The 26,362-nt window shown below is 37.8% G+C and overlaps 2 protein-coding genes across 2 annotated transcripts; one reads left to right on the top strand and one right to left on the bottom strand.

Annotated features, from left to right (window-relative positions):
- Positions 1 to 3,444: 3,444 nt before the first annotated feature.
- Positions 3,445 to 15,029, bottom strand: LOC105051314 (protein RETICULATA-RELATED 6, chloroplastic). Its single transcript, XM_019852617.2, is given in 10 exon segments — positions 3,445 to 4,005; positions 5,954 to 6,118; positions 6,224 to 6,532; positions 6,615 to 6,713; positions 11,714 to 11,829; positions 11,901 to 11,993; positions 12,082 to 12,246; positions 14,457 to 14,693; positions 14,695 to 14,768; positions 14,771 to 15,029. Coding segments are annotated over 10 exon segments (1,668 nt in total). The 5' UTR covers positions 14,910 to 15,029; the 3' UTR covers positions 3,445 to 3,734.
- Positions 15,030 to 20,153: 5,124 nt separating this feature from the next.
- LOC105051313 (ultraviolet-B receptor UVR8) lies at positions 20,154 to 24,660 on the top strand. Its single transcript, XM_010931682.4, is given in 8 exon segments — positions 20,154 to 20,463; positions 21,518 to 21,594; positions 21,681 to 21,960; positions 22,035 to 22,384; positions 22,466 to 22,867; positions 23,338 to 23,642; positions 23,645 to 23,721; positions 24,090 to 24,660. Coding segments are annotated over 6 exon segments (1,602 nt in total). The 5' UTR covers positions 20,154 to 20,463; positions 21,518 to 21,594; positions 21,681 to 21,735; the 3' UTR covers positions 24,333 to 24,660.
- The last annotated feature ends 1,702 nt before the right edge of the window (positions 24,661 to 26,362 follow it).

Consider the following 26,362-nt stretch of genomic DNA (forward strand, 5'->3'; position numbering starts at 1 on the left):
TTATTTTTGAAAATGAAACAAGAATGTAGTGTGTAATTTGATAATTCTTGCAAATAAGTTATTTTTGAATACATAACATATTTTGAGTAGTGGATTTGAGAAATTTGACTGGAGGATTTGTGATGTTTATATATATATATATATATACAACTTCCAGCCCCTGTGTGTCCTCACATACATGGATCATTCACTAACAACAACTAGCCTGGTCAAAAATTCTGTCCATCACAGTAGGCCTTAAATGAAATCTTGACTGAAAAAAGCAATATAGTCCAGATGATTTGGTCTTGAGGAATAGCCAAGAGCAGAAAAATTAAAGTAACATCTACTACCTTTAGCATAATATCTGTAAATGTGGTGCAATCAAAAACTAAAAGTTATATAGGCTTTTGTCATGCATCACTTTTCAGTCCATGTAGATTGCAGCTTATGTATCCTGCATGGTTGCCTGCAGGAAACATGCTTCTGCGACTGTAATTACACAGAGGAATATGTATGCCAGCATTAAAAGCTGATGCACTAAGGCTGCCTAATAATTGCAACAGAAACTTTTTTTAATATTTTCATGCTCATCCTACAGTATTGTGATGTCGCTGAGTGCAATTTACCAGATTACACGGCAGCATGATGTAGACTATGGCATCCAATAAGATGTCGGAAAAAGACTAATTCACACTCTCTTTTGCAATTTGAAACAATCACTATTGGCTGCATAAATGCACCAATGGATAATTTGCATTGACTAGGGTGCTGTGGAGTACTGTTGTAGTTCCATTATGCTTTTCTCCTCTTTATTGCGGCATCCATTGATTACCTATTTGAAAGCAAGCTCATCTGCTTCTATACATTTAGTGTCCATCCAATTGTGCATCATTACTACCTACTATTTTGGTTTGTCTATCATTTAATTTTGAAAGCTTTATAAGCTTTCTGGTTCTCCTAAAGAATCTTATCTTGTTGATAACTTTTTTTTTTTTACCCTCTTCTTATTGTTTTGCTCTCGTTGAGCAGAACATACATTGGCAAGAGAGTGTTGCCACAGAAGGCCAAGCTTACACAGTTTCTGATGTGACTCATGGGTACCAGCTAGGAAAGAGAAAATACCAACCTAGTGGACAAAAGCTTGATATGCAGTCAACAGGAAGACATATATTGAATCATACCCGGAGAGTACTTGAAAGTTCATGAATAATAACATATCCATGATAAAATCAGATTTAAAAGCATTCTGATATTTGACTGATAATTACTGAATGGTTATATTATTAATTATCATCCTCATATTGTGTGCGTTTAATCACTTAAATCTCTCTCTTGCACCAACTATAGTTTATGAACCACCATAATCAGTTAGGTGGGCCCATATTTTTGCATTCCCTTGCTAGCTCCCAGGCAATGGCAGCCATATGGTACATATGATAGGTTGCTCTTATTAGCTTGTTACCAAATGATCCATGGGTCAAACGGATCAAGGATTTCAAAGTTATATGCGATCGTGGTAATTGAGTTGGTTCATTAGCTATGGTTCTTCAATGAAGGGTTTTGCTCATCCATCGATACTCCATGATGCTTTAAAGGAGGTTTCGAATTCATGACACTTAAAGGATGCAATGTTTATTTACTTCTAATTCAAATGGCGTACCTCAAAATGATTATATTTATGATCAAAGCCTGTGATTGTTTTGGCTGGCTTTGCTTCTTCTATGGGTTCCAATAAAAATAATGCAGTGACACAGCACGCTGGCTTGGCCATTCATGATATGTGGATGCGTATTTCTCGCCATGCTTTATGCACCAGACTCTGGTGGCCTGAGATGAAAGAGAACGCAGACGAGAATTCAGTTGTGGATGCTGTAATGAGAAAGCAAGCTTTCCAAACAACAGGGGCATGTAAACACTTAACAAAGTGCGCATCTATAATTTCTTTAAATATTACATGAAGCAATGAAAATTCTCTTTTCATTATTTCATTAAAAAATATTCAGAATTTTAAAATCATAGACTTAATAAGTTATTAACCTATCCATATTGCTCAAATCCTTGCCGATCAAATCATCACTCATCCAAGTTATAGAGGCCTTAAGGTTGGCTATCAGCCTCACCCTTATCCTTGGTTAAGACCCTCCTAAATATGGTAACTGAAAGCAGAAAATTGCTTTTCATATGAACAAGCCACCACATTTGACATTGCGCAACCACAAAGCAATCATTCAAGGTTCATTAAAGATCAGGAATTTCAGAGATGAGAGAGAAGCTGCATAAATAATTTCTTTTAAAAGATCACATATAATTTGTACAGCACAAATTATAACCCAAAGTCTTAAACTGAAATGCAGTCATCACAACATTTAAGGTTTCAAAAAGGAGGGGACAGCGTATGTTATATTGAATTACAACCGGCTTCTAGTAAATAGAGATGATAAAATAAAGTGCTCTGTTTTGAGATGTGGTAGTGGCTTAAAAGAATGCAAGGTGCAGTAAATGTGGCACACCAGATAAAGGATACTGGCTGCAAAGTTCTGCAAGATAATATTACTATTTACCAATAGCTGGTAGCTCTGTAATCACATGGCCTGCCCCAATACACTAAACATCCTATAAATCATAACCTTGGCCGTCCTCAGAACATGAAGATCAAACTTCTTCTGGAGTACTGAATTTCTTTTTTTATTTAATCCACCTAGAATGGTATTTATGACCATACTAAACTCCATTGAAGCAAAGGTGCATTGGCTTTGAAACTTTTGTCACCAATTGTAACAACGGGCTATGCACAAATTTATGTCATTTGCATTGCTGAAGACTCGCAGATATCAGCAGGTATGCCAATCGTGTTGTCACACATGCAGCAGAAGTGCTCTTTCAAGGCTATACCTGTTTATCAACAATTTCCAGAATCCAATCTCTACGATACACGAACTGGAATGTCCACCAGAAGAAAATGATTCAAAACTCTGATTCTAAACTATCACTGTCTTGGCCAACCTATTGCTTGGAAATTAACCCTGCATCATACCGTCTGATACTAAACAAAATGTACTCATTGAAAGTCAAATAACATCATCTATGTACCTTGTAGGCAACCTAATTGCCTCCAGCTTTATATGACCTGCAAAATGGTCTTAAAATCAAGGAAGCATGTCTCCAAAGATTGAATCTAAGCCTGCATCACCCTTCCATAAATGTTTCATGTTTCTGAATTTTCCATAAATGGGAACTCAAAGCTAATGCATGTAGGCAACCTAATTGCCTCCAGCTTTATATGACCTGCAAAATGGTCTCAAAATCAAGGAAGCATGTCTCCAAAGATTGAATCTAAGCCTGCATCACCCTTCCATAAATGTTTCATGTTTCTGAATTTTCCATAAATGGGAACTCAAAGCTAATGCATGACTTTCCAAAATAGTCACACTTCCCTGCACTTTGCTAGTTAGACTGTGTCAGTGATCAGAACAAATTTCAATTTTATTATTTCTCTAACAAATTATACAAGAGACTACAATCTGGAAGACAAAAAATTAATGAAAACCTTATTGCTCAAAATTAAAGAAGTCTAAATCTTTAAAACTCTCCATCGGACAACTAAGCAAAATTTCAAGATTGCATCTCTTGATAACACTGCCCAACCACCAAATTTGCCAACAAGAATATCCCCTGTTCACTTGCATGGCAGCAATCGGCATCCAGAATTTACCTCATATTCAAAATTGTTTCCAAAGTGATGAGAACCACAACTATGCTGTCCTTGCTTTTTTTCTAACAATTCTCTTTCGGCGTGTCTTTGAAGGTTTGGCCTCTGGTTCCCCACTGCCTTGCTTGATACCAAGTAACCCAAGGCCAGAAATAATGGTGTTCTTGGATATGAACCACTTTGAACTTGGACTATTGGTAGCCTCTGAGGGTCTGTTGTATGCTTTCAACAGATTGTCTGACTGCAGCAGTGGATCAGCTTCCACCCCGAGCCAAGCATGTCTGGATATCTCCCCAATCTGAACATTCAATATTCTGCACACAGATGTGAAGCAAGGAACAACATATTAGTCAATTCAGCTACCAAACAAGAAACCAATTTCACAGGAAGATACAACATCAAACAGAAAAATTTATGCAAAATGCAGGGGAACATACTACATGTCAGAGTAAGCAAAAATTGAAACATGAGACTTGCTTACCAAGAAAAAAAAGAAAAAAAATGCAGCTTACTTCCCCCCAAAATTACTGACTTCCTCCACATGCTTTACTCTTGAATTATGGTTTCTATTGTACAACTGATTTTGGCTAAATGATAATGATATTCTTCTGAGTATAAAATTCAAGGCCTTTAAATCAAGAACCCAAAATGAAAATAGAAGTGTTGCTTTCACTTTCTGCGACCAATCAGGTAATTTGCAAAATCAGAATGGGAGGAAAATTTCTTTGATGATTATGACCATTCACTTTTCATGTACCCGAATATGATAATTTTTGTACCATATCATATTCAGCTTTAAACAATGAATCATGGATTCTTCAAAATGGTCAAGACCACAGTTCGCGATCTTAAAATCGGACCCCCCCCTCCAATAAGTACAATCTTGCTACAACATCAATACACTTCGTAGGGGGGTTCGCTACAGTGCACCGATACTCAATATGCCCCTTGTATGATGTACCAGTTTGGTACTGGTAAGGTACAGTATGCTCTGTCTAGACCAGTACACCATACCATTCACTCAATACTCAAAGTTCAATGAAACATAAATCAAGCCAAATTATTGAACATCGAGCTAAGTGTTCGAATCACCTATTGCATGCATTACCAGGATAACAAAAAAAGAAACAATGTGACAAAAGATAGATAAGACAAGGACATGATGATGGCAGAATAGGAGTGGATTTGAAACTTTTTTGGATATTTCAGAGGCAAGAACCAGCCTATTTAGAAGAGAGAAAATATGTTTGACTCAAAAAGTTAGCATACCCTTGCATCATCACATTTGAAAATCCTGACATATACACCTTTCATGAGACCTTCACCTCCCTAAAACATGTTATATGCCTTTAGGTCAAAGAGAAAAGTCTACTTCCCCAGTGTGCATAAAGGCAAGCCTAGGGTCTTCCGAAGATGGAAAATATTAGAGAGGTTGCCAACTTCACTTAAAAAAAAAAAAAAAAAAGGAAAAAAAAAGGGGCTAAAGCCCCTATTTCAAAACTCATGGGCTCCACTCCCAATCCAACAAACGAAACCAGGGCTCCAACCCATTCCGACACCATGGAGGAGAGAGGGCTCCACCTCCCTCCCTCCCTCTCTTCCTCTATCTCCTCCTCCCCTTCCCTCTCTCTCTCTCTCTCTCAGCCACCTTTTCTCGCTCTCTCCCTGACTTCCTCCCTACCTCTCTCTCCTTCTCCCTCTCCCTTTCCCTTGCTGGTTCCCCTTTGTCGGTACATGCCAGCATGGCACAGCGAGGTACCATACTGTACCATCGGCCTATCGGCACGAGTGCTGATTCTAGTACTGTAGATCTTGGATGGCTTCTATGCATCTTCATAGCCAAAAGTTATGTAGACTTGTCTTTTGGCAGTATTCAATTTTTTTAAAAAAAAAAAAATAGGGTGAATTGAATACTTATTAGGCTGATCACAAGGGGACATCATTAGGTTTCTCCCATAGAAGCAGGGAATTGAGTACTGAAGCTTTTGAAGTAAAGTTTTCAACTAAAAGGACTCATGGAAAATATATGAGCCTCCTAATCATTGAAGTTAAAGCCACAGTAATGAACTAAGACCAAAGATAATGTTAATATTCACATTAAAGAAGACCATAAGATGATACAGGGTTTCACAGTGGTCATGGAAGACCACACTTAATGCATTAGAACACATGAAGATCTGATAAGGCTATGAAAAGAAAATTGAAAAAAAAAAAAAAATACTAACCCTGCAGAAAAGCTACACCAACAGGATGGCAACCTACCTCAGTGCTGTGCTGAAAAAGATTGGCACTCCCAGAACATCAAAGCGATCGAACATAAATCTATCAATTCCACATAACAGCTGATACCGAAGGTTTGCATAAAGGCCCAAAAAAGAACCATAGCCAAGAGCATACGTACTGACAGATGGTATGGTCACCGATAACCTACCACACAATGTAATCAGTTGAAGCACATGCTGTAGGAGAAACTTGAAGCAACTTGCACAAGAACAATATTAAACACAGAGGCAAAAGGTGGTGTACACTAACCTCCCCTCCTTTTTTGCAGAGGAAACTTTCAACAAGATACCTTGAAGAGATCCAGCAATTACACCAACTAGACATAACTCTGGAACCTTGTAAAGGAAGAAAGATTGAATTCTTTTCTGCAAGTCAAACTCTCTCAGAGGATAGCTTTTTTCAAATACATTATTTGGAAGTTTCTGGATTGTATTTTGCAAGTCAAAACGGAATGTATTCCCATAGGAACGACATGGTGCAAGTGACCAGACGATAAATGCATTACAAGCCGATGCTGTCAGAACATTTATGAGTGCCAAATCCCATTCTTGTTTTATCCTGAAAACAACAAATCAAATGAATCTAATAAACAAAATAATGCACATTAAATCTTCTCTCTCCAATGTAATGGAATAAACACCTTTCTTTCCGATTCTTCAACTCCCACCAAACAGCACAACCAATAGTAGCTGCCTGTTCCAGGATTAGCTTATATAAGAAAGAGGGATCTGCAAGCATCCTGCAATCAAAGTTATAGTTAATAACATTTGAAGTAGGTTGAGCTCATATAGGAGAGGAAAAGATGGAATTAGCATCATCTACCAATATAAAGTTATACTAGATGGATTGCAAAATTATTCTAACCAATTTAGCAGTAGCAGGCAAGCAGACATAAGGTTCTGTTTATATGCTAGCATGGTAAAACATGAAAATCAAGTTTCATAATAAGGGCCTGTTCTTTTGTGGGTAAATATCATTGGTCAACTTTTTCATTAACCAACTTACTCATATTCTCATATTTTTCAAGATTGGTAAGTTACTTTCCATACATAGCATTTACCTATGAAATGGGGAAAAAATCTTACCTATCTAGGAGGTGGCTAACTTATTTTTCCATCAGCCAGTAAAGTAGGCATTTAATGTTGTTCCTAAAATGCCCCATCCTCATTTCCAATACCTCCATTATTCAATGTCTAATAACTCAGTCATCCACTTTCTCCAAATAGGTATTATAGAAAATATGAATAAATTTTAGCAACTTACCCAAAAAAGTATTAATGCAAAAAAACATGGGGAATAGATCTCAAAGCCACTTTCCCATATGTAAAAGAACATGGGTACAACATTTTTCTGTCTAAATGTTACTTGAAAAATATTTACCTAGAAAAATATAGATTCCTAGGTAAATTTTTTACCCACAAAAGAACAGGCCCTAAAGGAGTGCAGGAAGCAGTGGCAATAGTAATTGTGCTCGACATATTTCATATTTGAGACTACTATATAGCAGGCGCTTACAAATATGCCTAATTTAAATATATCCTACATTATTGACCAGTCTCAAATGTTATAGGACCAAATCATTTTGACAAAACTCATCGGGCACCAAATGCCCAAAGCATAATAGGACTTGTGAATGGCTGCATTTCCTACATTTCAACAACCATACTTCATCTACACAAAATGGAGACAGCCTACATCAATCTCTATACATCATGCAAAAGGATTAGAGTTCGACCATGCACAGCTGGCCCCAAAAGTCCCTTCAAATGGTGCCTTTTACCCTTAAGTGTTAAATCTAGGGCTGCTGATGGATCGAGCCTGGGCAAGCCCATCATAAGTGACCAGAATTTAAATAAATAAATAAATAAAAGCAGGCCTGGCCTAGTACAGGCCCAAAATTTAACATTTTCGTTAGACCCATGCTCGGCACAAATTTGGCCCAAGGCTCAAATGCTATCATAAATAAGAATACATTTCCTTTAACAAGATTCACAAGGGAAACAATAGGAAAAACAAACCTGAGCTACCACATCAACCTCTAACCCGAATCATGATGTCAAATCCAACCCTTAATGCTACCACCTATCCTTCCTCTGTCGCTCGCCCCCACTCATCACATTCTCTATGCCGGTTGCCACCATCCACCGAGTTCTCTCCTGCCTATCGCTCTTGTGTTTTTTCGACAGCTCATCATCTCCCACTGCCCATCGAGACCTCTCCTCTTCGCTTGCCTCCCATGACATCATTCTTCCATCTCTCCAATAATGGAGAACATGGTGATCAAAATGGCATTGAATGGCAGAAGCAATGGATGATAGACAATGGTGGCAACTGAATGCAGCAGCAGATGATGAATGTTTGTGGTGATAAAAGGTGGCAGCAAAGGTCTACGACAACAAATAGCTAGCGATAGGCAGTGATGTCAAATGTGGGGAAGGAACGCAAGAGGAGATGGAAAGATATTGGAGGAAAGTTACGGTTCAATATTAGAGGCCCTTTTTTTTGGGGGGGAGGGGGGGCGCACTTATCACCAGTCCTAACTATAATGACAGAATCACAACACTTCTCTTAACGATAAGACTTTCTAACGAATGTGTCTCCTGCAATCAACCATGGTCCCCCTCTGGATGCTAACTTAGTGAATAGCAAGAAAAAAAAGAGTTGTATGCAAATTGGAATGAAAAGCACATAGTAGTAACCATAGAATACTGAACCGTCCTATACCGTTCGATACGGAGCGTACCATACCATACCGGTCTCGTACTGGTACCCCGTCTCGGAGCATACCGATATTACCTTACCGTACCAAACCGCATACCGATATTAAGTAGGATTTTACAGGTATGAGGTCCGGTACCGAGATAGCGAACCTTGGTACTAACTAGAAAAGTATAAGCAAACTATCTATACAAGCATCTCTCTGCTCATATGGTTTCACATACAAATACATGCACATATGCTAAATATTCTTTTATACAAGCATATAGAGAAAATAATATAAATTTCAATGTACGTTGCTAAATGGCAAGGTCATAGCAAGCATTTTAGGGTAATTCACTTTGCATCCCAATTAGGCTTTATAAAAAAGAGATCAAATAGTTTTTTGCATCCCAACTACATTATTGCTAGGAATCTAAAAGAATACATGCCTGGATTAATAATATTAGTTAAAGAAACATAAGAATCACAAACCTATATATATTTTACTAATTAGTAGGTATAAACTCCAAAAACAATGGGATTCTTATGGCTATATAATAAGTTGACAGTCAAGTCAGTCATGTACAAAGAACATTAAATAGGACCACTTCCAAAATCCAAGTATGCATGTGATTAACATCGGGTTACAAACATCACTGGTAAGAGAACTTAAAAATAAAAAATTTTAACATTACATAGGAATTCATAGTCAAACAATAAATTTAGGAGCAATTGGTCCATTGTCATCTAGGAGTAGACTTATAATTACTGACTATTTAGTCATGATTAAATCTCTATTTTGCAAAAAGGGATGGGCTTATTAATGCAATGCCCAAGGTAACAATATATTCAAGCAAATTAGAGGCCATCTTATTTTATGTAACCACCCATTCTCTAATGATAAGGTTCACCGAACCGTGCCAAACTAAATGGTTCGGGGGCATTTCGAGCCCTATTGGTTGCAAACCGAGATGGTTCGCCTTTCGAATCGGAACATCGAACAAGAGAGAGAGAAAGAGAGAAAAAGAGATGAAGAGAGAGAAAAGAGAAGGAAAAGAGGAGATGACACCATCGGAGGGCCGATGGGGCCCACCAAGGCCGTTGGAGGGCTGCGGAAGCTTCTGTAGCTCTGTGTTATCTGATAGGGCATTTAATCGAGAGAGAGAGAGCGAGCAAAAGTATCGATGGATGACCGCTGTGGCCAGCAAACGGCGGAAAAGGCACGGACGGAGCCACAGCCGTGGAATAGGAGCGACTGTCCCTATTCGTCGTATTTTTTAAAATGATGATAAATAGTGAAGCAGACAATGGGTTTGCAGGCTGCGATTTCGTTGTCCGACGGCCACGATGGCTATTCAAAAGCCCTCCGACAGCCTCTGCATGGACTTCCCCTCGCTACTTTTCTTTTCCCTCTTCCCTCTCTATCTCTTTCTCTCAACCACGATTTGGCAGAGGAAGCAGAGGCCATGGCGGCCCTTTGAGTGCGCTCGTAGCCTGCCTATGGCTACCGCCGGTATCTCCTCCGACCACCCTCTCCCTCCCTCCCCCTTTCCTTTTTCTCTTATTTCTTCCTCCCTGATTCTTTTCTTCGCTTCTGTGTCGATTTGCGCTGGTCCGGTCTAGTACGGATCCATACAGCCTCATACTGCCGACCAATTGGCGTGAGTCCCAGTATCGATTCTGCAATCCTGGATCTAGTTAAGTGAAATTAGAACTATAACTTGTGTTATCATCAAGTTCTTGATAGACCAATAAAAGTTTTAAGCTAAATTATTGAGGGGGTGATGATATTCTACACAATAATTTAATGGAAGTGGTAGAATGCTATTCGTGTATATTTACAATTACTAACCATTTAATCGTGATTAAATCTCTAGTTTACAAAAGGGATGCACTTATTAATGCAGTGCTCAAGGTTACAACATATTCTAGCCAGTCAGAGGCCATCTTCTTTTTATGTAACCAACCACCCTGGTTTAGTCACGTGAAATAGAACTATAATTTGTGTTATCGTCAAGTTCAAAAGAGAACACTAAAAGATTTAAGCTAAATTATTGAGATGGATAATGATATTCTACAAAATAAGTTAATGGAAGTGGTAGAATGCTATTGGATAATTAAACAATTTTAAAATACTTGGAATTTGATCTCCAATACAGGGCAAACTTAAAACATGCTGAGACAAAACTACCACCTCTAAAGCCATATGAACAAAAGTTTAACTAGATTTACACTAATGACTATGAAGGTTGAGATTATCAAACCTCTCAAAATTTTGTCATCAATCCAAAATATTCTTATGGTGGCTAGAATGTGGTGTTGATAGTAAAATATATTTTACCATAAGAAGTTCCAAATAGAAATACATACCCTCCCTTAAAAGAAAAAAGATGGATGACTTCATGAAGACATTTTATGGGCTATCGAATTGCAACATAAGTTGCCTGATTTTGGAAGAACAACACAAAGTTTAAAATGAAATTAGGTGCCTCCAAAGGGCTTCTGTTATATAGATGCCGACTAAAAACTTCAGTAAGCCTGAGGCAAAGAGCTCCTTCTAAGACAGGTGGGAGGCCTAGTAAGATGTATTTACAATGTTGAGGTATGCCACACCAACTTCATTTTATGAAACAAAAGAAGAAATCACTCATCAACTACTCAAGCCACATCCTGAAGTTCAAGAATACCGTTCGCATGTCTTAAAAATTGTAGGTAGTAAATGAGTGGCTAGGGAGCTGTTTCCTAGGCACCAACAACTGCCTAAGCACACACAGGTCAGCATGCCAGATCCAGAAAAATTAAAAAAGACTAGGCATCAAACAAACAAATAAACAAATAAATAAAGTCAGCACCTCAACCTCTAGGACAGAAAGACTACGCACAATTACATGTAGACAAAGAGAGAGAGAGATAGCATGGGGCCCTTTGCAAGTGAATGAAAATCAAATGTAAGCCTACAAGCCTGAAATATGTGAAGGAGTCAATCAGATGCAATTAAATATCTTTCTCAAGAAAATTGAAACCTTTCTATTGCTTTACCTTCCAATAAAAGCCCTAGATAGGGATTGTGGAAGAGCCCGAGAAATGAACCTAGATGTTGTTGGCCTTGCATTAATTGACAAGAATCGTACCATTTGTGCAGAGCTCACCAAACCCTATAATGTGGGTCATATTTGTTTAGTGGCCTAGAATTTTAGCCTAACAAGATAAATAAAGACAAGGATACCATTTCATAAGCTTGACGCAGTCCAGCAGGCAAATTTATCATAGTTTTGTACCACTCCTGAAGCACCGCATCCACAAATTTCCTATCAAAGAGCTGCCAAAAGTACAGAAATGATTACTGCAGATTGAGGTATATGTTTTCACCTTCACTTTGCTTCTGACCATAGAATAAATCCACCAACCTCTTGAAGGACAAGGCGCCTTCTAAATAATCCACCTTCATCTCCTTCATCATCTTCGTCAAAGTCATCAAAGTAATCATCATCGTCACCACCATCATCGCCACCATCGCCCCCACCATGGAAGTTTTTCTTTCCAATATCTCCACCTCCTCCACCTGTTGCTGTCTGCACCAATAAAATAAAAATAGGCAAGATTGGTTGAAAAAAATTCGAAGACATAGGACATTAGCAGGGTGAAAATGTTAAAGTTCAGCACATAGGGAGGGGGACTCTCCATTCTACTCATTAGAAGTGGTACAAACTCTGAACAGATACAGAAGCAAGAAAAGGAAGTTTATCTATTTAGGTCACAAGGGCAAAGTGACTTACAGAAAAAAGTGAGAAATTCATTAAGTAATATATTTAACTCCTACAGAAAAAGACCAATTAAACCAACAAATCACAAAGAGAATCCAATAATTCCTCGGAAAATGCTAGGACTCTGTAAAGATATATGAAAGCAGTATTGCTATAGCCAAATATCCAACTCCTGTCTGCTGTTTTTATCCTCACATGTATACAAGCAGTTCACTTTACCTACAGACCTTCTTTATTCACTCACAAAGCAAGAAACCAACTACACCCTGCATTTTCACTTCCATAGGAACAGAATAAATCTCCCAAATGGAGCATGAGAACTCATAAGATAGTAGGAGGAAGCCCCCTCCTTAGAACACAAACGCACACAGCATCCAAAATATAGACATCTCAAAATGAGCTTCACATAAATATCCTCTAGAAGTCACACTTAGAATGTATGTCAATGGAGGTGCCTAGACTTTAGAAGGAATGAATAGGTCATGCATGTTTCATGTGCAAAAAACGTTCCCAACCACAACTAAGGCTCTGTTTGGCGAAGCTTTTGGAAAGCCAAAAAGTGCACTTTCTAGCCTTCCAAAAGCACTTTTGAATGGTATAGTGGTATTTGGTAAAAAAAAAAAAAATTGATAGGTGTTTTGGCTTTGCCAAAAAAGGTCTACTTGGAAGAAGCTCTGTTTTGAAGCTTCTTCCAAAAAGTGTTTTTTGGTGGATATCAGAAATTTATTTGGCTTTATAAAATTTTTGCAGTGACCAAAATGCCGACAAACAAATCTCATATTTAATACTAAAATTATAATATTATATGACATTATATCATAATAATATTATATTATATCACATCATATTATGTTATATAATTATACTATAGTATACAATATTATATTACACTATATTATAATAATATTATATTATATTATTAGATTAGATTATAATAATATTATACTAGATAATAATATTTTTATATGCAAGCATATGTTTACGTTGTCTTATACTCTATTGTACAATACTAATGCAATGTCTTTTATTATCATTTTGTCATACCAAAAGTATTATCTCAGTTTGATTATCAAATATATATTAAAGTTTCACAGCACTTTAGAAATATCATTACCAAATAGTAAATAGCTTTTTTTAAAGCTCTGCTTCCAAAAGCTACAAAAGCTTTACTATAGTAATCCCAAACACTGCCTAAGTCAGATATGAAACAAAAATCATCTCCTCTAATTCTACATCACATAAGTTCCCTCCATTTAGTAGGTAACCTCACTTGCAACAAATAACTATGTCCCCCCAATCCATAATGAAGGACAAAAGCAAGAAAAAATTTCCCTAGCAGATATCCTTCTTCCTCCACCAAGAGTTGAACCACCAAGTTAATAAACATCTGGCAGTCAAGAAACAGACAGGAAGAAGAGCCTTGATAGCAGATATCCATCCAGGATCAATCCTTCAAAGAAAAGTTATACTTGCATCATCTTATTCTTGTTCATCATTTCAACTTCCTTCTGTAGTAACTCACAAGGGTTAAACCCTTCAAATATCCATTTGACAAAACAAACCACAACAAAAAGTACAACCTTTTCTGGTGCTGTTCTTGCTTCCCTAATGATAATTTCATCAACATTAAATGTAGCAAGCAGAGTATCCTGAACACTAGGTAAACTCAAAAGCTCAAAATCATATTTCAAACTTAGCAAAATTGAATCGGAAACCATAAATCTCTATTAATGCAACCGAAAAGACAGAGTCAATAGGCATAACGAGAGCAAAAAGCCAGCAAAGTTCATTAATTCTTCTTTAGCTAATCAATAGACATACAAAATCTCATCTTTTAAGGGTTTAAAAAAAAATCATATAAAATATCAAAATCCATGGAGAGACAGCTATTACCAAATTTCCTTGATCTCAAACCCGCGAACTAGAAACGAATAAAACGTCCCAATAACAAACGCAAGAAAGATGAAAAGAAACTAAGTTAAATCCAAATTCGAACCGCAAAACACTTCTCCCTTTACCTCAGCGCTCGACTGTGTAGTCTTCTGGGAAAGATCGAGCTTAGACTTCTCCAGCGTCACCGCCCCAAACGCCCCGTATTGCCCCTTCATCACCGGTGCCATCACGCCGGACACCAACAAAGACGACGACGAGGAGGAGCATGAGGGCGGATCGGAGTCCGGGGAGGCGGCGAAGCAGCGCTCGAGGGCGTCCCACTGGCCGGGCTCCACGTCTCCCGGCATGGCCTCGGGGGCGGGGCGGGGGCGGGGCGGCGGCGGCCCTGACGGCAAGGCGGTGCTTCGGCGGGCCGACGAAGCCCGCCGGCGGGAGGAGGGGCGGTGGCGGCGGCGGGGTAGGGGATGGCGATTAGGGTTTTGGGAGAGGGAGAGGTTACTGGGGGGGAGGCGAGAGCGGCGGTGGAGGGCGATGAGAGGCTGCGGGGTCGCGGCTTGGAAGACGGCGTGGCAACCCATCTTTCTCCCTCCCTCTTCTCTCTCTCTCTCGCTCTCTCTTTATATATCTTGCGGCCTTTCTTGCTCGTTCTCCTGGCCTTGTTCCATCTCCAGGGCTGGCGTTGCTGCCCTCCGTGCTACTCTCGTTTGCAATGCGCTCGTGGAAACGCTTCCCGGCATCTCATTTTGAGAGAGTTGGCCGTGGGGCCCGTCTACCTTGACCGATAGATGGATATCGCGTTGTTCGGGTTACGACGCATCAATGGGCGTTGCGGGGGGAGCATGGCCCAGGTGGCTGTTGTCCGTTGTTGCTGCATCTCAATTGGTAAAGGTTTAATTATACGAAATATTTAAAATTTTTTAAAATTTTTAAATTTTATCTTGAATTCTTATTTAGTACAATCAAATTGTTGAATTTTTAAATACTTTCAACTCGGATCCTAATTCTAATTTTCATCTATTTATCGTGATTGAGTTATCAAATGATACATAGGTCTTTTGTGCTAATCTAAAAAAATTTTAGAAGTCTTTCTCTTCTCCTTTCTCGAATCTTCTTCCATCTAGAATTTTTATTAATGAGAAGACTAAAAAAATCTTCTCCCTCCAAATTTTTATCTTCTTTCTTTTCTATTTTTTTGAAATAAAAAAAAATTATTTTTAGATTAGTAAATATCAAATTAATGCAACTCAATCTCCTCCAATTCTCTTTCACCCTAGCTTCACTATTCCACTTGCCTCTCATCAATGGAAGAAATCCTCTTCTTCACTCACTCACTCAAGACCCTCTTCCTTCCCTTTTTGGTTAGCAATTCCTTCATTTTTAAAAGTGTCTCCTTTAGGCTGCTTCCCATGGCCAAAATAGGAATATCACCTCCTCTCTAATTGAAAGCCCAACGTCTTGAGTTTGTAGGTTCTGCATCTTTTATGTCCTCCTCAAGACTAGCCTTACAAGCTTTCAATCTAATCTATTCATCTTTTTAGGTTTTGAATTTTTTTTTTTTTTATGTTTAATTTTATTTTTGGCAATTTTTGTTAGCGTCTACTCCATGCATTATCCCACCATTTATGTTGTTTTGTGTTTGTTTGGCAGAGAAGGAGAATGATATTGCTCATTTGGGGTTTTTCAAATGAATTGAGAGCTTGCAAGGGAGATTAAGTTTGTAAGCCCTTGTCTTCTTTTTTTTATCGATTTCTTCTCCCATTATTTGTTTACCATAAAATTTTAATAATTTAAACTGGATGTTTTTATATCAACTTCTTTTATTATATAAGTAACTTGACGCCACATAAACAAATCATGTAATATGATAGGATAATAGAAATTAGAGCTAAGATTTAAATTGAAATAATCTAAAACTTTGATAACCTGACTACACTAAATAAAAGTTCAGGATGAAATTGAAAATCTCCAAAAAATTTAAAATTTTTCATATGATTAAGCCATTTGTAAAATATGGATCTCCCTTTATCTTCTTTTATTTCAATCTATAGATTTTTAATTTAAATCACATGTAACACAAAAAATATTAATTATGCAAGAAAATCTTAAATTATTTAGAAGTTCTTTTTTTAATTTTGATTTAGTACAATCATATCATCTAACTTACAAATTCGTATAATTCATACCTGATTATGAATTTTGTTTTGTTAATATAATAGAATTATCATATAATATCGTATGACATACTTATATTATGGAAGAGATGATACAAAAGGTGACATCATATGACAATTAAGATTGACATCATACAATTCAATCACGACAATTAAACAAAATCTGTAGCTAGGGTCCAATTTAAATGAATTTAAAAGTTGGATAATACGATTGTACTAAATTGAAAACTTCCAAATATTTTAAGATATTTTCATAATTAATCCAAAAAAATGTCAATCATTTCTACCATTATGGAAGGGGATCTTGACTATGGATTTTATGGATTGCTGTAAACCTCAGTTAATACTTTTGGTGGTGCCTGATGTTTGAGGTACATTAGGCTGTTGTAACCATCCCTGACCATTTCAAATAGGCTATTAATGTCTTGCTCATCTTCATGTACATGTTCTTCTTCAAATAGCTACTATAGGCTAGTGGTGGCTATGGTTATTTCTCATGACATAATCCTCCCAAGGGCTCACAAGAGAGAAATATTGAATTGGTTGATCCAAATAAATACAAAGTTGAGGATGAGATCCGGATTTGCAAAGCCAGGGCCAAATGTCTCACTTGGTATTTGGTAGCATCATGGTTGTTCACAAGGAGAGTGCTTTCATTGAGTTGGAATTGGGATGCGAAAGTTACCATCCAAGGCTTACATTAGAGTGCTTGTGGGAACTAATATTAGTGCAGTTAAGAAAAATTTTTTCATTCTAGTACAGCGAAGAGTGTAGGTTTTTTTGTGGGATTAAAGGTGTAGTATAATTATAGTATGGTTGCAAGTAGGACTCAGGTGTAGGGTTTTTGAATGCAATAAAAAATAGGTTATCAACTTGAGCCCAGAACTGCATCCAAACAACCAATGTCATATTGAACAGGGAGCAAGAGGCAAACTAAATACCATATGTTTCAATGAATCTAGTCCCACCATAAATTACTATAAATAAACTATTTATTAGAAGTACTAAAATAACCAAAATATTGAGACTACTTGTTATAACTGAAGCTTGTATTAAGCTTAAGTAAGCTAAAGACTTAAATTATTACTTGAGAAATTATTAATTTACCTAATACTGAACTGAAAATAGACTAAAAGATTTAGCAACTGATTGAGAAGCAATTAATGTGTTGGTTGTAAGGAACTCCAGTAGCATGAATAAACTGCATTAGAAGTAATTGTGTTGCAATTGTACATCGATTCAGAGTCAATCCAATCCATTTCACAACCTTTCAGAGACAATCTAATTGATTTCACATTGAATCCCATTTATTAATAGCAAATTGAGGTTGAATAAATTAGACTATCTGGAGCATAAATATGTTCATAATAGATCCATACTATAACTTTGATTAGAAACAAACTACTACATCCATATTGTACATTTGAACGTGAGATGCAATACTTTTGAAACTGGAAACAAATTGGTATACACATAGGACACGAACAAAATATAAGATTAAGAGATAGTGCAATGATTGTATTGAACTATCTCAGAAAATTAACTCGAAAGAATTAATCAAATTTTTTGAAAAAAACATTGAAACTTTAGAGGGTCGAAATATATTTTTCTTAAATTTTTTTGACCCATCTTCTCTCTGTTTAAACACTAGTAGCATTTGAAAAGGGCTACCCTCTCATTGTGTAGCATATAGCTTATTGTTTATGAGCCTTTTTCTAATAAAATTAAAAAAAAATACTAGCAAAAACAAAAGTTTGTCTATACAATACAATATTAGTAATTATTAATTAAAATTATATCTTTGAAATGAAAATCATAATTGATATGGCTTCTTAGCTTCTTTGTGCAATAAATCATGAATTAAGTAACCAAGCATAATATACATCGAACTAAGACGATGAAATTGCATCCAAAGTTCTTTTATTTTTTAAATAACATTTGTGACTACCATGCATTTCCACAAGTGAATGCATATCTTACTGTATATATCCATAAATACAATATATATATATATATATATGATGCATGTCATGTTTAAGAAGAGGAATAAAAAATATAAAATTGATTATAAAAATATAAAATAAAAAATAATATTCACTTAATTAAATATAAAATAAAAAGAAAAAATATATAGACATTAACAGAAACAAAAGAGGAGAAAATAATTGATGGATGAATATTTGCATCTCATTAAGCATTGATATATTATTTGTTGTTTAATTTTGTGTTACTTATTTTGTTATTAACAATAATTTTTTACATCTCTTTATCAACATAAGAAATAAGAAATTCAAAAGATAGAGTAAAGGAGATGTATTATTTTTTATAATCAGTATATACAAAAGACATTATTATTTATATAAGATGAAACACTGATTTGAATAGAAAAAAAGAAATTTATATTTATAAGAAGCTTAGGCATTGATGAAACTTTGGCCAATATTGTAGCTTTCATTCTTTTAATTTTAAATATTTCTTGAGATAATTAGAGAAAGAGACTCGAGGGAAATTGAGTGTATTTTCTTTTTTTCCTTTTTTAATCAAGGATGTTTTGGAGGAAATACACACACAAAAATATATATACATGAGTCCAACCATCTTCTATAGGTTGAAATTTTATACTTATTTTAAATGGATTTATCCTTAAATTCTTTTTGGTGTTAGTGTTAATGCAACCAACTTGTAATATTTATTAATAAAATTACTATCATACTTAAAGTTTGTTAAAGTTAGACTTATATACGCACCATATACATACCATTATAGACAAGCATTTCATATACGAATCAGAAGATTTTATCTTCTTATTCTTTCCTTGTTTCTCCTTCTCTTAACACTTTTATTGTCAACTCCCTTTATATGCATAATTGCATGCATGATAATCTATTCTATTATATAACATAATTCTAACACTCCAATTTTACCTATTCATGAAGCGTCTTTAATTATCTATGACTCTACTTATCAGCCGCTTCATTTTATTTTTTTATTTTTTTCCTTTTATTCACTCTTTTTTCTTTGTAAAAGGTGAGATATTGCATAGAAATCACCATGATTGGGGTTTAGGAAGACTCTTAGCATATACCCAGCACCATTATAGATCAATATTCCAATAAATCATGTCCACAGCAAATGATTATTCCATGATGTCCAAAATATCAATCTTGATCTAGTCATTCCATAACACAAACAAAACCCCAAACTTCAATTAGCTTGCATACATATCCCATAATCAAATCTAAGTGTCTTATCTTTTTTCTAATCCATCCATTCATGTAAGTTGCACCACCCCCCCCCCCCCCCCAAAACTTCAAAGCTTGTTTTTATCTTTTGGGTCCAGACCCTGTGAAGCTGGACCCAAGCCGGGCCGTCCAATCCCGGCCCATGGTCATCAGCTCCAGTCCCGAGTGCTTCTCGAGTCTCCCCAACCGTACTTGGTCCGCTACTCCCTCTCTCTCTCCTCTCGGTGCTTTCGCCCCGCCCTACCATGCTTTCCGTTTAACCGCAGGCTTTAAATCCGTTATTCTCATAACCCCGTTATGATCCCCGATGACGTGTCACTCTCACCTGCGTATAGTTCCCGGAAGCCAACTCCGCTCTCGCGGACACCACATCACCCCTCTTCCTCTCTTTATAAACAAACTTCGTCGTGACCCATATGAGAGAATGGAAAAAAATAGAACGGGAAGAACCAAAACTCCTTCCTTTCCTCTCCCCTCTCTCTCTCTCGCTCTCTCCCCACCTTCGCCCTCTGGATTGGATCCTCTCCTTTCGATTCGCTCGATTTTAATCGGTATCTGGATCGAATCGATAGAATTATAGTCTTCCCCTTCGATCCAGCTTCAACTCGGACCTCTTCTGGCCTTTTTTGGTGCAGAAACGAGGAAAAAAAAAGCACGAGCATCGGCTGGCGGTCCTTGGAATTCTTGGCCTCCGTGGACGTCCCGGCGCTTTAGATGATGTATTTCGTCCTCATCGGTCTTTTATTTCTTGATCTCCTCCGATCTGACCCTAAAAGACTGGATCTTTTACCCTCTCCGCTTTCCCCTGATTTTGATCTTGTTTTTATGGGGTTTTGAGGGGAAGGGATGGTTGGATTGTGCTATTTGGTGCGGTTTTGATGTAAAAGATGTGATTTTTTTTCATCCGGGTTAGTTTTTTGATGAGGCCTTTAGGGGTCTGGAGTCGGAATTCGCTGGCTCCCTTTCTTGTTTTCATGGTTTTGGATCTCTTTGGTTTTGGTTTTGAATAAAGTTAGTGAAAAGATTGGATCTTCTTCATGGGGATCTGACCTCTTGCAGTTGTTTTGAGTGATTCTTTTTGTGAAATTTTGTGTTGATGGTGTATCTTTCCTTGGAATCTTGAATTGGATTGCGTTTTGGATTTGGGGAGTCAGCGTTGATGGATAATCTTTAAATGGATTAAGAAAAGTATTCTTTTTGAAGTGGAATTCTTTGCTTTATAGCTGTCCGAGAATATGCTTTCTTTAGGGAGGGGCACAGTTTATCTATAATCCTTTTTCTCTGTTCTGTTGGGTGTCTACTATTCGTTTATCTGATTTACATGAAAATTTGACTATATGGGTGGTGCAATAACTACTGTTGTTTTTTTCTCTTGGTCTGTCTGTAGATTACTTTTGAACAATGGTTTCAGAAATGGCTGTCTTTCTTTCATTTCTTTTGAGACATGGGGTTGTTGTTTTCAGAAATGATTTTTTTTTCCTTTCAAATTGTGAGAGTATGTTACAATCATTCATCTGCCATTGGTTAGATAGTTTTATTCATTTAATTTTATTATTTCTCTTGATTCACGGTTTCCAGCTCTTGAAAGAAGATCATCTCTAGTCTAGGTGGTCTGGATTTCTATTAGCGTCAATGAATGATGGAACTACAGAAATCCTTCATATTATCTGATAGCTCTCCTCTCTGTTTGTGTTAAACTTTTTGTGGTCTATAGCTGGATTCTTGCTGCATATGATGAAAAATTGTAACATTGGCCCCGTTTAATCTGTATAGGTTTAAGTATCCAAACCTATGGAGTTGATTTGTGCATTGAGAATCCCTCATCAGAAGACACACGATAGCCAATAATAGTAAGTGTTGCTACGTCACTGCAGGCAGTTTTCAATTGTCTAGAATAGTGCTTTCATGATCTTGTTGCTGTCAAAATGGACTGCAGCTTGAACTCCCTTTCCTGCTTAAGCTTGGGGCACTGCAAGTTCGGGCAGTGCCCAATGGACACCACTACCAGCGAAGCCACTCCTTCAATAACCTTCCACACTATCGTAGACCAGCCACTCTCTCTCGTCTCTCCATTGCAGCAAGCCTTCCAGCGTGTGCAGCGCCACTGCTTTGGTGACTCCACCCCAGGGGAATTCCCCTTGGCGGCAAACCCCTCCATTGTCCTGCATGTCCTCACTGCTTGCAATTTGGATCCTCAGGATCTTGCTAATCTAGAGGCAAGTAGTGTTTTTTTTCATTCTCTTTTCGTTGGAATTGATAATGCTGCTGATGGATCTCGTGGTCGTGGCAGGCAACATGTACATTTTTCAGGAAGCCTGCCAATTTTGCTCCTGACTTCGAATTGTCTATATCGGAGCTAGCAGCATTGGACATGTGCCAAAAAAGGGCCATCTTTAAGCCTATGAAAAATGAGGAAAGAGAATATCTTAAGCAACGCTGTGGGAGCTCCTGGAAATTGGTTCTTAGGTACTTATTGGCAGGTGAGGCCTGTTGCCGGAGAGAGAAGTCTCAGGCGATCGCTGGGCCTGGCCACAGCATTGCCGTGACTTCAAGCGGGGCAGTCTACTCCTTTGGATCCAACAGCTCCGGGCAACTTGGCCTTGGCACGTTAGAAGAGGAGTGGAGGCCGCGTCTTATCAGGTGCTTTTAAAATTTTCAGTTGCTTCATACACTTGATGCAAAAAAAAGTACCGAGAACACGAAATATTTGGTCCTTGGCAGATCACTGCAAGGCATTCGAATCATACAAGCAGCAGCTGGAGCTGGACGGACAATGCTGATAAGTGATGCTGGACAGGTTTATGCATTTGGCAAAGACTCCTTTGGAGAAGCAGAGTATGGAGTTCAAGGTTCGAAGGTTGTAACAACACCGCAGATAGTAGAATCATTGAAGGGCATATACATTGTTCAAGCGGCTATAGGGAACTTCTTCACTGCGGTCCTATCTCGAGAGGGAAGGGTTTACACGTTCTCTTGGGGTAATGAGACAAAACTAGGTCACCAGACAGAACCAAATGACCATGAGCCCCGTCTTCTCTTAGGCCCTCTTGAGAACATTCCAGTGGTGCAGATTGCTGCTGGCTACTGCTACCTGTTAGCATTGGCATGTCAACCGAGCGGCATGTAAGTTTTCCTTTCTAGAAATACAAGTGCCATGAAGTCCAATTTCTAGTAGTACATCCTTTGGTGGTGAAGGTTTGGGGAGTAGGATACCTTAAAGCATATAATATCCAAATGCATGCACACATATTTTTATCACGATGTTTCAATGGAACTCGAGTATGTCGGATATTATCCAGAGAGACTGTATCTATTGGCAAGTTCTAAATTGTCTAACTGTAACAAATTAATTTCACCAATGGGGCATTCTAATGACTGTAGATGTTGTTATGGAGTTCTGAACTATCTACATTTTGTTAGATAGTCTACTTAATTATTGTGCTACAAGGTTTCTCTGCATCTTAACAGTTCTCATGATGAAGTATGCTCTGAGGTTGTCAAGAGACTCTTGACACCGTTTTTCCATGACTTGGAATGCTTTCCATCTAGCCTGTTGTCTTTCCTCTCATCCTATAGTTGCCAATGTATTGCAGGTCTGTGTACTCCGTTGGCTGTGGTTTAGGAGGGAAGCTTGGGCACGGATCTAGGACTGACGAAAAGTACCCAAAGTTGATCGAGCAATTTCAGACTTTGAACCTGCAACCTATGGTGGTTGCAGCAGGTGCCTGGCATGCTGCTGTTGTGGGACGGGATGGACGGGTATGCACCTGGGGATGGGGACGTTACGGCTGCTTGGGTCATGGGAATGAGGAGTGTGAGTCTGTACCCAAGGTGGTGGAAGCCTTGAGTAACATCAAAGCTGTCCATGTTGCAACCGGCGATTACACCACCTTCGTGGTGCTGAAACAGGGGATGTCTACTCATTCGGGTGTGGAGAATCCTCGAGTCTGGGACACTCCACTGGTGCTGATGGACAGGTTTGGCATCCTTTCTCATGTTATCAATTTTTGATTTGTAAAAAAGAACACATCATACCATTTAATCCAATTCTTGTCTTTCTTACTTCCCAATTTAGAAGTTATAGCATGATGTAATGAATCATGGCAGTAGCTTAACCTTGAAACTCATTAGCTGGTGGGTTGCTCAGTTTGATTATTGCCTGCATATTTTTTAACTATAATGTGGACAGTCAATGGAAAGGGAACTCACTATCTTGATGATGCAAAATTAACATCATCAGAGTTTGAAGCATTGAAATGTTTCTCACTGGTTTGTCTCCCTTCAAGCACTAGCAATGTTCTCGATTCACGTATTTGCTTTTCACTGAGTAATGTCTTGTTTGCAGGCCAACAGACATACAAATGTTCTCAGCCCGGAGTTAGTCACCTCGCTAAAGAAAATCAATGAGAGGGTAGTGCAGATTAGTCTCACAAACTCGATATATTGGAATGCGCATACATTTGCTCTTACAGACTCTGGAGAGCTGTATGCATTTGGAGCTGCGGACAAGGGACAGCTTGGCATTGAACTTGTTGGACAACAGAATGAGAGAGGGACTCCAGAGCGTGTCGACATTGATCTTAGTTAGTTCCCATGGAATACTGTTCTTTATCTTGTTCATTCCAAAAGGCTTCTTTCAATTTCATTCGGCACCATGGCTTCTCTCTCTGTCCTCTCATACCGGTGCCAATAACCATGATCATGCTCATCAAGGTGACTCATCCAAAGCATCTCGTGTTCGTATGCCATGACCATTTAAAATTCTTGTCCATATGTAAATATGAAAAAAAAAAAACCCTGTTCAATGCATGATCGAGCTAGAAGCAGGGCCCAGGTGAAGCACTTGGATCTCTTGAACATTTATAGCTGACATGCAATTGATTGGTTTTAAATTCAAAGTGTGCAAATTAATTCAATGTCTTCATGTCATTGCTGGAAGAATGCCATTGTGATCTCTGGAATGTGTGCACCATTGATAAAATGTTATGGCTCAAGGTAGAACTTAGGTTTGACTTCAAACTGTGCAAATTAATTCATTGCCTCAAGTGTCATTGCTCGAAGAATGCCAATTTGCAACGCATTTTACTCAAAATTTGTTTTAGTTATTCTTTTCTGAACCCCTGGTGGAGATGAGTAGGCCATAGGATTTCTTATGGTAGTGTGCATGCTTGTCAGTGATGACATAAACTAGTCTGTACTCTCTGAATTTATTTACATTCAAGTCATCAAATTCTTTTCCTGAAGGGGTAGGTGATTGTACTCTGTAGGCGAAGAAAAGAAGGGGCACTCAAGCATTCAGATGCATCTGGTCATTTTGCTTTAAAATGAGGTTCATGTGATTTAGAAGTCCATATTGGTAGCAGCTGACAACTGCTGCGTTGTAGGGGGAAGATATGCCAGAATGACCATAAATGCTTGGTGCTCTTGTGGTCCTTGGTTGTCCTGTATTTTGGCATATCATCCCTGGCCGCTTCTATGACAGCAGCCTGTTCCTTTTATTTTAGTTTTATAAAAAAGAGGGCCTTGAACCAAATGGTACCCGCAAAAGGCTAAACTAAGGGCTCTATGACATCCCATCCCATCCCATCTAATTTTCCCATTGGAGAACACTGGTGGAGCCCTGAGAAGATCCAGGGAACCAAGCTGTGTCAAGGACAGCTAATTTTTCATGTTAGCAGGAGAGTAGGGTTCCAATATGATTGGGTTGGACAAAGGTGGAGTTAAACATGGATTGGATCAAAAATTTATTAAAATTTGATAATTCGAATCTAATCTATTTATTATGTGATTTAAAAATTAATTCTATCTATTTGTTAAACAAATTATTCAATCTAATCCATGCAACCTGTTTATTGAAATCAGATTAAATAGATCAAATAGGTTATTTAGGTTTTTAATAGATTAAATGGATTTACATGGGTTAGATAAATTAATCAGATCAGATTAAACGGTATTGAAATGGATTAAACAGATTTTAAATAAGTTAAACATATGTTAAATAGATTAAATAGGTTAGGTGATGATTTGCTTTAATTATTAAATGGGTCAAAGATCTAAACTTTAACTCTTGTCTGCTTAATAAATGGGTTCAGATCGGTTTATGACCTAAATTTATTTATATTAAATGGGAGTCTAATTAAAGCAGGTCATTTGTAAATCCAATTGATGAATTTGGTTATAAATTACCACCCCTATATTAGAATCTTTTACTTTAGGTTTCCCATGATCCAACCTGTTAAGTTTGTGGTAGGAACCAGTCATTGACAAGTTCCTTATGGTGGTGGGACTTGAATCACAAAGATTCAACAACCACTTTTGTGGATCAACATTACAATACCCATCGACACCGACATGCTGATGAATAAACCAAGCAGCCAATAATGGTGGCATCTTAATATAATATGGTGCCACCTATCAGATTGATGGAAGAAAAGTCATAGTTCCATGTCATTACGCATCTTAAACTTTCAACTATGGAATTAGCTTCTTAAAGAATATCCAGGGGCAATGCAAGGTTACTTGTCCACAGGATTTGCCGGGGAAAAACCGTGGAGTGTGGGCTCTTCCAAGTTGCATGCACAATAAGCAGACATGTGCTAAGCCTGCTTGAGAGTTAAG

The sequence above is a fragment of the Elaeis guineensis genome, chromosome 9, assembly GCF_000442705.2.
Source record: "Elaeis guineensis isolate ETL-2024a chromosome 9, EG11, whole genome shotgun sequence".
Lineage (NCBI taxonomy): Eukaryota > Viridiplantae > Streptophyta > Magnoliopsida > Arecales > Arecaceae > Elaeis > Elaeis guineensis.